The sequence below is a fragment of the Bombus fervidus genome, chromosome 10, assembly GCF_041682495.2.
Source record: "Bombus fervidus isolate BK054 chromosome 10, iyBomFerv1, whole genome shotgun sequence".
In the NCBI taxonomy this organism is placed as follows: Eukaryota; Metazoa; Arthropoda; class Insecta; order Hymenoptera; family Apidae; genus Bombus; species Bombus fervidus.
The window spans coordinates 3,120,779-3,134,298 of NC_091526.1; the positions used below are offsets into that span (position 1 = coordinate 3,120,779).

Sequence of the window (13,520 nt, forward strand, 5' to 3'; positions counted from 1 at the left end):
CTAGATAAATCTACGGGAATCGACCCATTGAATACATTCAATTTAAAGAAATGTAATTAATTGAACTAAACAATGAGGAACATTTGTAAAACAGATGTAAAAAGAATTTTCATTTAACACAAGCTAATAAGTGAGATATTCAAGAAAATGATTTGAATCATTTGCATTAGAACCTTAGATTCAGGAATGCGTAAATATACAAGATGAATAAAATAAAGATAAGTCATGATGAGTCTTGTAATTAATTAAAATTGCTGTGCGCGTAAAAATGAATCATTGCGCGTGATTCTATGAATCACTGCGATTCTTCTGAATAAAACAGTTCATACTATAGAAATAGTATTATTCCTCGACTGCCAACTTTCGGCTTAGCATTCATCGTCAACCTGTAAAATCTACCATGTATCGGACTGTTCTTCGTGATTTCTACACTAATTAATCGAGGCGGTAATTTAATCGAGACTAAAAGAGCGAAGCTGTGCGCAAATACACATATCACGAGTGACTCTTTCGGAACGTATTTCTGTCTCTGTTTCTATCTGGCTGTTTCGCAACCTGATAATACGCATTTGCATGACGAATGCTAGTGATAATTCTGGGTAATTTTCGCCGAGATCTCAGTGCCATTGCCGGTAACAATGCTTCCGTAAAAAACTTGGAAACAATTTCATGCACAGATACGTATGCAGTACGTATACGTCGCTCCGTGGCAACGTTCATTCAGAATTCTCTGCGAGCAACTACGTACTTCGATGTCATAGTCCAAAACAACAGGTTTGAACAGAAAAATAAATATGCAAAATTCCTGGAAAGACAGTTTGTATTTTGTTAACGTCGAAAACATTTAATTTTAAGATTAGAATTAATTTTGTATGCCGTGAAAGAAAATATGATAATTTTGTCATCGCGAAAGCTTCATTTTAATATTTCTCTTTACTCGTTGCCTTTAAATTAAAATTTATATTTAAAATATAGTCAACCTCTACGTAATATTTGATTCAAATAAATCATTTAAGCGACTTTTTCTCTTTTCTAGGATACAGTTTCCAATGAATATTTCCTGTTCTGCAAACAAACAAATCCAAAAAAGATGTAGTTTAAAAAATTGTTTAGATTACTTTCCACGATACATGTCACTCGAGAATTCGCAATTTCATATTCATTGCGAATAACATTTTATTGACTATAACGCAAAAATTTACGAGAATCGAGGTTATACTTATAATGTAACTAATATGTTAGGTGATAAATGTCCCACGCTTACTACATCGTAGCTACAAAAAGTATTTACTCGTTAATTAATATCCATTAATTTATTAGTATCCGTTAATCCGTTAATGTCAATTAATATGCAAGTATCGGTTAATTAAATCCAAACGTGTCCAAATTGTCATTTTGAATAAAATAAAAAAATTAACAAGCGTATAAAGACGTCTTGTTCTCGCTGTACACGTCTGTTTACGCGTTACGTAACGCAATTCCGTATCGATATTTATTTCGTTTATCAATCGTTATATCAAACATGAAAAGGCGCCACTGTGCCATCCGATTATTCTATTGCATAAAACAGGTGCATAAGAAAATGAAAGATCTGTCGTGGGATTCCTGGAAGTCGAGTCAAATTTTCAATGCGAAGCGTCGAATGCGTTTCGCACGTAAAAGTGGTCGAGCAGTTGACTTTCGTAGAATACGTTCGATAATAGAGTCGTGAGATTCGTGTGCAATACGGTGTATCATATCGAAGGTCTTGCGAATTGCACGTGTATTGGTCTGTGCTGTGTACAGTGAACGTGTGTTTTCGTGTGACTCATCGCTAATACATGAACGAAGAAAATATTCGGTACGTAGGCACTCCAACTGGAAAGAAAAAAAATACATGATTCACTGGCCGCATAATCGAAAATCGTCGAGACGCGCAGAACGCGGACAGCAAATAAAAATGCGTGCTTCAAACTCGCAGCAGTCTTTTTCTGAACTTTCCTTCTTTCGTAACAAAAATCGACATGTAGCCTCTTACGCATGCTCGGCATAAACGAGCATTTCCAATTATTAATGTGGCTTTATTATTACTCGGGTTTCTTATAAATTTACATTATATATGCAAATAATTATTAGTGTTGTGGTCCTAAGTTCGTGGAACGAGTACCAAACTCACGAAGAGATGACTCAAAATGGAGTAAAAATCAGGAATAACAAAATTCGAGGCTTCGTTCTTTGGATTATCGAGTTTGAAAATTTAACAATCTATATGCGTATTTTCCAGCTAAAATATGTTTATATCTTATTCAATCCGTATATCTTATTCAAATTTATTTAAATTCAACTGGATTAATTAACAACTCTATCGAACGTTGATAGAGTCTATTTAAATGTTATTATAAAAAGAAGCACGCATAAAAAATACATCTTCTTTCAAAGATATATGATTAGAAAACTACATATAATATGTGAAAAATATCGAATAGTTACTTACGAATTACGAATAATTTGTGTATCGCGAGATAACAATAGGCGTACAACTTAATGTTCATATATTTTTTTGTAAAATTTTAATTTCATATTATAGCACATGATTACATTTAGAACTTTGCAAAAGTAACAGGTGTTAATTATATGGTAAAAGATTGTAACTAACGTGTACCTATAAATATATTAACCGACTAGATGTACAGTAGGCGTCTGCAACGACCAAAATAACTTTACAATTTCAAAAATTAATACTGTGATGCTTTAGAATACTTAAAATTTGCGATGCTGTATACGTATAGCATTTTTATTTGATACACTTTTTAATCTAGTCTTCCTTCTATGTAACTTGTAACGTACTTTGCACTTTTAAATGCGTCATCAATGAAAATTTTGCAATCAAAGTTCAAGAACATAGCCGGAGATGACTGCAACATCATTGGTCGGAATTGAATGTAACGTTACAACCGTTTCATACATTTGTGCAATCGCAAAAAGTTTAGAATAATTTTGAATTAGCTGCATGTGTGACTGTGTAAAAATCTTGTGGCTATTACACGGCGCGATGGTAAGCGTAGTGATTTCGTAATGGAAAAATTACATTTACACGAAATATTTTCGTATGAAATATTTGTGTAACATAAAAGCTACTTGCTTGTAATCTTTTCTAATTTACGGACTTTTCAGGAACACTCTTTACGGACATTATCTCGATAGGTAGAATCCTAAATTAAATGCAATACAAAACATGTACAGACCGATTTGGAATGAACCATGAAACGAAAGGAAGTAAAAGATATAAACGATTGAAATATAAAAAAGAAATAACGGATAAATGAATTTATTGAAATTATTGAACAAGATCTCTAAAAGATCCCGTGTTATTATATTAGATATAGTATTTTAGCACTGGTACTTTTTCATTTTAAAAACTTCTTAAATATTTAATATAACATATATTATCTTTATATTCGTTCATCGAAATAAAATATCTCTATTTGATATACTTCTTGAGACTTTTACACGATACTGTATTCTTTTTTATTTATATATTTTATTTATATTCTCCTTTATCTTTTTATTTATTATAGTTTACTGGAATAAATATTGTGATGGTTTTAAATTACGAATATGTTGTCGACTCTGTACAAAGGTACTACAAATTCGGGGTAAGAAATGGTTGTAAGTTGTAACGTTTTCTTCCGTTTCTATTCTCGATTGATAACTTTGATATTACTTATCGTGAAGCGCGTGTCACGATTGGTATTTAAACAAGAGTTATATAAAAATCTTTGTAACTTTAATAATTTTTGTGAAATTATATTCCAAAATTAAATTATTATTTCCTATACCGATTTGTCCTAAATATAAGTGTATTCTTGTAAAAGTTATTTATTCTTAAGTTATTGTATTCTTAAAGATTGGAAATCATACCAAGCAGCATACACACACAAACAGTAAGATTCGTGAAACTTGAACCTTGTTGTAGTATTTGATAACAAAATATTTAAGAATCTTAATTCGCACGCAGAATAATTCAAGATCGAATCCGTTTTCAGATAATAAAACATTTGATTGTACAATTTCAAAATATCTGACAAGGTCGCGTAGCAACGAATTCTACTGTATATGTTCTATTGTTAGTTTGTATATATCAGTATATTACGTATATTTAATTAATCTTAATTATAAAAACTTCTCATTCGCTCTAATCATATCGTAATAATTTATTTTTAAAACCGAATTACGTAGAACGTATGACAAATGTTTCAAAGTCGGTTAATCGATAAATTTGGCCAATAAGTCATCAAACTGATCAAACTATCCCACGCGTGGTCCAAGTCTTGTTGTTTAAGCTCACAGAACAGCCAAGAAATTCCCTGAAGAGGGATGACCGGCAGGTGTAAAAAAGGTGTACGAGAGGATCCGTTCCACCTGCGGTTTCCACGTTTCAAGGTTCTTCGGAAGAGAAGAGGTACTTGGTCGCGGCAGTTTATTTAGCCGATATAACAAGTAAAAGGTAGCACCAGTAATCGATAAGTTTCGTAGATACATACTTACATAATTATAAAAAGCGAGAAGAAACTCGACATCTTCAATAGCGAGTAACACTCGTCGAGAGTCCGGACACGAACACTTCGAACTCGAACGCTTAATAAAAACATTCCTGGGGATCTGGGAATGCCGCAAATTTCTTCATTCCATTTGATTCCAAGCAATTTCTATACTCATTAGGTCACCAACAGTAGGTCAGAATTTTTCAAGCACGCTCTCGGAGTGTTCCATAAAGAGTTTCGTGAAAGAGTGCTACGTATTCGGAGCGCGATGTTAAGAACGATAATGCGACTTCAAATCGAAATTTTTACGTCAAACACGGCTGGATATGCAATTCGTGGAATCTTCTAGCAATAGTGATTCTAAGAAAGAAATAAGATGAGAGATTAAAACAAAATTGGAAAGCTAACAGTGTCTTGCGATGAATTATTAAGTTCCAAAATTCGAAAAAAGTATTATATTTTTTAATGTCGTTATCCTATTTCTAAAATATACGGATGCTTTATAAAAGAAATTTCGAAAGAACAAAACTAGTGAAAAAAAAATCATTTTGGAATTACAATAAAATTTTATACTTGTAAATAAAATGTTGAATTCAAAAAATACGTGATCGCTATTGAAAATCCATATAATACAATTGACTTGAATGGATGCAAAACTTAATTACATTGTCAAAGAAAATAATACTATAATGGCCACTAGATTCTAGTAATTTCGAATATGTAAATCAACTAAATTCGAATATAAAGAAATAGGATATAATTTCATTTTACTCAAATAAACGCATCGAATTCCTGAATTTATTTATATTTATATTTGAAGAATATATCATTGTGTTCTTTTTAACTACTTTTGCACATAAAATACTTATCTGTATCCTTTAAAAATTCATCTTCGTTTGTGATAAGAGTATTAATGTCAAAGCGCGGAAAATCGTCGTCACAATTCATAGAAACTGAGAACTAGGAGCTCAAACAAAGTGCTGTATACATAGATACGTATACTCGCGTCGTATTCTTACGTAAAAGATCTCGAGCAAACTGTTCCATGTACGTAGATAAGTGTAAAAATTGTTATTACTTTGCCAAAAATAGAAACGCATGGGGAGAAGAGGGGGCGGGAGAGAGAGAGAGAGAGAGAGAGAGAGAGGAATAAACAAAGAAAGATCATCGAAGAAGCAGAAACAAAAAATTGTCAAAGGAAAAGGGAAAAGGAAAAGGAACTGAAGAAATAGAGGAAAAAGGAAGAAAAGGAATCAAGAGATGGTGGTGGGGGAAACAAAGTAAAAAGAGACTAAAGAAGAATCGAGAATGAGAGAGGAGAAGAGAAAAACTGGCCACGATAGTACATACACACATACATAGAAGTAGCAGAGAAGAGACGAAGGAAGGCCTCGACCGTTGATTGTCGAGCCGATGTAAACTGAACCATGGAACATACAAGTCGGGCAAGTTGTGTATAGGCGAGTAACCAGTCAGCCAACCAGCCAACCAGTCAGGCTAGAAGACGCAAGCCTGTGCTCGATCGGAGTTCCGGTGGAGTCCGCCTGGTGTTCGTCCGAAACGCCAGGACATTCCACGAAATGCCCTGCCGTTCTACTCCTCCCTCCATTTTTCCCCTCTTTTCCTCTTCCTCTACTCCACGCCGCTTCCACTTGCTGCCTGAACGTTCGGAGATCCCTAAGCAGTACTCTACGAGCACGAGCACAGCGATGGGATCGATGTGCGATAAAATTGTCCTTACAAGTCCTGTAAATTTCGAAAAGATAACATTTTTATTTACTAGTTCCTCGATACAATTTCAGAATTATTATCGACATTTTGAATAGTGCATCGTATAACAATAGACCCAAAGTTACGCATAAATCTACATTTATATAGATTAATAATTTTATTTCTGTATTGTTTAAATGGAATCGTTACTATCTTTTGTACGTACGTTTTGTAATTTATTTGCATCGTCGATTTCTTAAAATAAGTATCATAAAATACCTAATAAGAAGCAACATGTTTATTATGAAAATTTTCCTAAAATTATATTCATAAACAAAACTTGCATTATACGATGGTTGAACACTTGCATTATAGAATTAATATTAATAAATAAATATTGACAAGCAGAGCGTATAAATAAAAAGATGTTTAAATGTAAATTCGAGAAGAATCGATACGTATACAGGCATCTTGATCGTAAATTGATCCCATCGCTACACAAAGTGTGCACAATCTCCACGTCATATGGCAGTAAGTTACATGTGGATTCTCCACGTACGCTCACAAACACTGTACAATATACAACCGATCACGCCTCTCTTCGTATTATACTACTACAAATGCGTACCTCTTATTGCTCCTCGTGCAGGGCCGTATACATCGTCGTTTGCACCGGAAATTGTCGAGCAATTTCAAACAACCTTTAACCGTTCTCTGTAAGGATGAATACATATACAATTTTATACTTTTATATTCGTTATTCATAAAATTAATCGGAACTATAAATTTATTGCATTATACGCGAAGCTGTGCCGAACAATGAATATATGAATGAAAAAATTTCCCGAGCTGTTAGTTAAGAATAATTTATATATGTAATTGTTGATAAGCTTCTCTTCTTCTCATATCTTTGACTAATCAAAGAAATGACAATTATAATTGATTGTTTGATTAAATTATATTCAATAATTAATACATGACGCGCAAGTTAAACGAATATATCGAATACCCTTTGCATGTTAATTATTATCTATGTTGGTTCTTCAGTAGCTGATTTACGTTTATACTTGTGTGTGTGTGTGTGTGTGTGTGTGTGTGTGTGTGTGTGTGTCTCGATCACGTTAAAATTTTTACAAAATATTATAAGGAACCGCTCAGCCATAGTGCAATTAGTACTTAATACACTATCATTATCGTGGCTTATCATCCAAGGACAATCAAGCAAACGTATAATTAACGATTGTGCCACGTAGCCCATAGACAAACTCCCAGTTACACACGTTTATCGATCATATCATATCTGATACGTAGTATTACTTGCAGTAGTTATTCCGGGTCCACTCAACTGCTGGGAATCATTTCAAATGCAATAAATTACTTCATTTTATTAATCAATTCATCAATTATATTTATTATTTGATTCGGAATCTCTACGTTTCACTGTATCTTCTGTCGAGTACTTCTATCATATATATTTGTATTTATGGTTCCTACAGATATAATAAACAGCTCTTAGTTAAGTACATAGTCATTCAACTTTAGTACTATACACGAATTTCTCAATAACAAATTTTATTTATTGCGTGTATACATTTTATAAAATTATGATGTGTTCATAAAGTACTAAAATCGAATATATTCGATTATATTTATGTATTTATAATACATTTATGTAACATTTGTAATACATTTATAATACAACTGTGTGTATTATATGTTTACACATATGATCATAAAACACTTACTTTTTAAAATAAAAGCTGCAATATTAAACACTTTATGATGGATAAAAACAATAAACTACAATAAAGCAAAATATATAAAAATCTACGTTTCAAATAAGATTGAACATAGTTATCTATGCACATATATATCATTTAACGAGATGAGAATTTCCAGGAACACAATGAATCATGTTTCTAAACGCAAGTCGTTATAAATTGTTTAAAAACGAAACAAACATTTTCCGCGAAATTTGAATTAACCTTTTCCAATGTATCCGGTTTCGCATAAAATTGAAATTTCATTTATCTAAAAATAAATGTTATATGAGATATTTAATGGCATCAGTTTCATGCTTCTCGTGACCGTACGTACTACGTATTCAATTTTACTTCAGTGCTCAATTTTTTAACAAAATTAATAACGTTAATATATTTTAATGAACAGAAGCTGACGAAATTACACAACAAATACGGCTTGTTCCTTCCTTAGTAATTATTTAGGTAATATTATGATACTATACTATACACGCTACTAACGTGAAAATTTTTAATCTATCAATTGAATCACTCCTTCACCAGAAACTTTTGTAATTATGGAGTTAATCGAATTTTATTACTTTATTTCTTTTAATGAAAGAATTATTAATAGGATTAAAAATAAGCAAATCACTAACAGATAGATTGGTGTTCATCCTTGCAAGTATAGATGTGATATTGCCATTCTTAATAGAAATAACACAACATGTAATGGAATACGGGATTTTTAAATAAAGGAATCACTACGTAAAGGAGATTAAAAGCTTAACTAATGAATCGACCTGTATTTCCTGGTTAACAGATTAAGAATTTTAGCTATATTTATACATCATAATTGTAAAAGACTTTAATAAGAACGTATTTTAAGAAAAAATTAGTCATGCCACTGTTACCTAAAATGTCTACCCATACTTTACCTGATTAACGTCATTTGCTGTATAAAATAATATTTAGAGTAACATCAAACTTTGGAAAACGAGATAGTAATTACTAAATATATTCACATATTGATAATAAAAAATGTTAAACATTCTACAATATTGTACGAGATATATTTTGAAATAAATATTGAAAACATTGTAATATATATTAAACTTTAAAACATTTAAGCCATGTATGTTAGCGTCAAAGCTTATATTAATAATATTAGAACCAATAGATATATAATCCACAAAAATAATAGATATTGTAACAAATATTAATCCGATGGCGAATATAACATTTAATAAAAAATGATATTAATATCGTGATGATTGCATTGTTACAAGCATTATCTAATTATTTATACAAATTCCACAATCCTCGATCATTGTTAATATTTTTCACTGAAAATATTTAATATTAAATTAATAACAAGGATCTTTTAATAAATTAATAAAAACCATCAATATGAAGAAAGATGGCTTCTATTTTCTGTTAGCTTTCACGATTAGTATTTTCTTTCGATCGTCTTCCCCGAGAAGCGGGTGCTTCGTAGAGGTCAATTCCCCGAAGGCCGTCCTTCCGGGACTGGCAGACGCGTGAGAAGGTTGTATGTATGTACATACATATCTGCCCGATAGCAGAGACTCCCTGCAGAACTCTCGAGCAGGGACGATGGAACAGTTGAAGCGACACCTCAGAAAATTGCGTGTGCCCTTAACTTTTAGCGATCCAGAATAGATAGTTAAAGTAGATTATCACGAGGGATTTTTGTTTACTTGTTATTACGTTATCCTCCCTGTTCTCATATCAATATTTAAAACGGAAGAAGCTTGGCCCTTACGCCAACAATGCTGAATATGTTAAATACCTTTTTACTTTTCTCTTGTCTCTTTGATTTCCTTACATCGTAAAAGTGTAATCAAAAGAACAGTAACGCTCAAACAATAAAATGCGTTTCAATACAGCGAAGGAAGACGCAAATAGTGAAGTGAATTTTATTGACAAGATTATCATTTTAATTATCATTTTATTAATTTATATTTTATAAATTTATATATTTGCATATTATAAGAATGTAATGACATATAATACATTTGATAGAAAATGACATATGTTTCAAAATTCTAGAATGAAAGTAGTATGTAATAGAATCATTTTAATATATAGAATAAATATGAAATATGAAATAAAATGACAAAAAATATTTTATTCGATGTCTCATTTATAACTTACATCTACCCGATGATATCAAAGAAAATCCATCAAACATCTCATCAGAAAATCAGCTTGATGTAAAAAGTAGTTGCAGTGAGGAATCATCGCAGTCAGGTATTTTCTCGAATTTCCATTTAATGTGTAGAGACACAAGGCCACTGTTAAAAGCCTCATTATCGTCTTCGAATATGAGGTATAGATCAGAGAGAGAGAGAGAGAGAGAGAGAGAGAGAGAGAGAGAGAGAGAGAGAGAGAGAGAGCGTAGTAGAGTACGTCCCTGTGGGTTTAGTCAAGTATCGCTAACTCTGCCTCTCCACAGGCTTTCTCGATGTTAAAGTCTGTCCACATGTTCTTTTCTACGTTTAGTGTTCGAAACGCACCCGACTTGTCTAGATACTATAGTACATGTATATGTGTAAATATATAACGTATAGTTTATATAAACTAAAAATGCAGTTTGCTCTATGTCCATAATTGAAACAAATCATGAAATGTACAAAGCTGAATGTACGAGCGCTTAATACTATAACCACAGAAAAAATAATGACATAACAAAAATATACATATACTTCGTTTATTTGTCTTCTAATTGTTTCGCTCAAAACTTAATGTAGGAATTTGTAATTAAAAATTTAGAGTTCGTAATGCTTCCTAGAAAATTTCGTAATAAATTCGAAATAAATAAATCGAAACTTAAATACATACTTATAAGTATTGCTATAGAAATTTATACAAGTAAATTATTATTCGCAAAGACGTTCTATCACCTTTATATTTTCCAATTATAATTTATTGTGAATGTAAAATTTAAATATACACACATATACATCTATATATATATATATATTTTTTTTTAGGCGTAGCACCTATTTTAAAACGAGTAATAAAAGACATGTTGAGTAACGTACAAACAACAACTAATAAATACGTTAACTAACGAAAAGTCATTTAAAATACGTATTTAAATTAAATATAGTTATTAACTATACTTGTTGAGATGTTCATGAAACCAATAATAATGTACTACATTTTCTGCTTTAATTTTATACTTCTGCTAATGCAATTACTGCTATTAAGACAGCTGTAAATGCGAGGAATCTACGGAAATGTTTGAACGTAGAGTATTAACCCATCGCAGAGAACCCGTTATAAATCACGAGCGTGGTATAGCCAAGAGCGTTTCGGAAGATTGAATGCGTGTGGATGAAGCTTTACACTCGTCTGAACCTCGAATTCGTCCCCTCTCGTCCCACCAGGATCCCCACTCTGATCGTTCGAGTCCATCCCTTCAGTGGCTCGGCAGTGCGCGTTCGATACACGGAATCGCCTCGTGGTTCTCGGAAGGCAGTAGACTGTCGTCAGCCACGCCAGACGGCGCACTGCTCGCACGCTCACTGCTCTCTCGTCGGAGATACTCGCCCACTGGCTCACCCACGGCTGCTGTTACCTCGCTCTCGCGGCCTCTTTCTCTCGTCATCTCGCTCTCTCTATCTCTCTCTCTCTCTGCCCGGCTGCTGGCAGCGGCACACTCGGCTTAGCGGGCCGCCAGTTACGCAACAATAACAACGCCGTCAGGAGGTGTAGCATGCGCGTGCTGTGCCACCTATACGCCGACGAACGACCCTGGAACGACGAGCTGACGATCCGTCGTCGTCGCCGCCGCTTCTGCTGTTACTGCTGCTGCGATCACTTGTTGAGGCGAGCGCGCATCCGTTTCGCAACGCAGCTACACAGTACGAGCATCTTTTAGTGAGAAAAGATTGTGGTGATAGTAGTAGTGGTAGTGGTAGTGGTGACGATCAAGCAGGAGCGTGGAAAGTGCGTGTAGTGTTGTCGAACAGGAATTATGTTGTAGGAAGAGTGATGAGTAGTAACGTATTAGACACGGTGGAAAGCGGTTTGTGTCTGTGCCGAGTGAGTGGCGCGATCAAACACTCGATACGCGATACGCGCTTCAAGATCGTACCTTACGGTAGATCGAATCGGTTCTTTATTGTCTCAATCGAGGACGAATGAGCGAGAAATTGTAACGTTATAGTGCATCCCAGCTGTCTCCTCGAAACGACGTTGTCCCTGTTGGTTGTCAAACGAAGATTCATCGAACCGAAGAAACTGATTTCTGCGTAACACTGTATCGTTTTCGCGATAGGAAACTTATGCTAAAAAGAAAAGAAAATTCCGTCATGGATACTTGTTGAACCAAGACTATTGAAATCGCGTCGTAACGTTATTCTTGAGAATCACGCAAGGGAAGAAGGGCAAAAAGGAAAAACGGAAGAAAGACACAGGAAGAATTTATCGTTGGTTAAAGCGCGAGGTGCACGTCCGAGAGAAGTACGCGAAGTGATACACGAAATACGTTGCGATTAGGCGCCAATGACGTCAGACAAGAGTCGCGGAGCCGCACTGATATGTATATATATCAGTGCGGAACCGTGTAAGTCGCAAGAGGAATTCGTTTGTGGAGTTTGCGGTGCGTTTACCGACACAATGTCGTCGTTGTATTGGTGATATTACGGTTGGTGATTGTAATCGTAGTAGTAACAACAGCACTATATGTCTAAGTAGTATTGGTGCTGGCAAGAGTTGTGTAGTGAGTTCGGTATCAGTATTACCGAGCAGAAAAGTGGTGGGGCTAAAGGAGAACCCGTGTGGAATTGCTGCGTGGTCCGTCGTGGTAGCCAATTATATTTTCTACGTGTATGCTACGCGGGCAATGACTAACTGCTCACCGTTAAGTGTGTTAGTAGGAGATATCGTCGACGGACCCGTTTCTGCGTTGGTGTTACCGTCTACGTCAGCACCGGTCGGATGGGATTTGCATAGCAAACAGATTGACGCGCTGGTAAGTGGATAACGAGAGAGGAGTCGCGACTCTGTGTCCCACCGCATACCAAAGAGAAAAGGATAGTGCGCGTATAAGTCCCTCTGTGTTGTTCTCGTGCTTCTGGAGTAACAAGTGAGCGGCGAAACGGCGTTGCCATGACGACAGGTGAACCATGAGCTACTCCTCTCTCTTTCTACCAATCTCTTTCTTTCTCTTTCTCTCTCTCTCTTTCTCGCTTCTTCTCCCGTCTTTCCATTCCGAGAATCTTTCTTTTTCTACCCCTCACTATAGACTTTCTCTTTTTCTCTCTCTCGTGAGGGCGCGCGCGCGCGCACGTGTATGAATCCTTTCCTCTCTCGGAATCTCTTATTTGCTCTCTTTCTCTTCCTCCATCTCTATCTTCGTTCGTGTTCCTCTTTCCTTGTAACCTCCCTTTGCCGTCAATCTTAGAATCTGTCCCTCTCTTTCTATCTTTCCTCTTTTCCTATCTTTCTTTCTCTCGTTCTTTGGCCGATTCTCGCAATTGTCCCCCTTCTCGTCTCTGACCCCGTATACTCGTAA

At 34.7% G+C, this 13,520-nt stretch overlaps 1 protein-coding gene across 3 annotated transcripts in view; it reads left to right on the top strand.

Annotated features, from left to right (window-relative positions):
* The first annotated feature begins 12,983 nt into the window (after positions 1 to 12,983).
* The window catches only part of Shn (zinc finger protein schnurri), a 67,636-nt gene continuing 67,099 nt past the window's right edge, over positions 12,984 to 13,520 (top strand). For all 3 annotated transcript variants that reach the window (XM_072012007.1, XM_072012009.1, XM_072012008.1), the window contains exon 1: positions 12,984 to 13,124. In XM_072012007.1, coding sequence (XP_071868108.1) covers positions 13,115 to 13,124 — 10 coding nt within the window. In that variant the 5' untranslated portion in view covers positions 12,984 to 13,114. The remainder of the gene's footprint in view (positions 13,125 to 13,520) is intronic.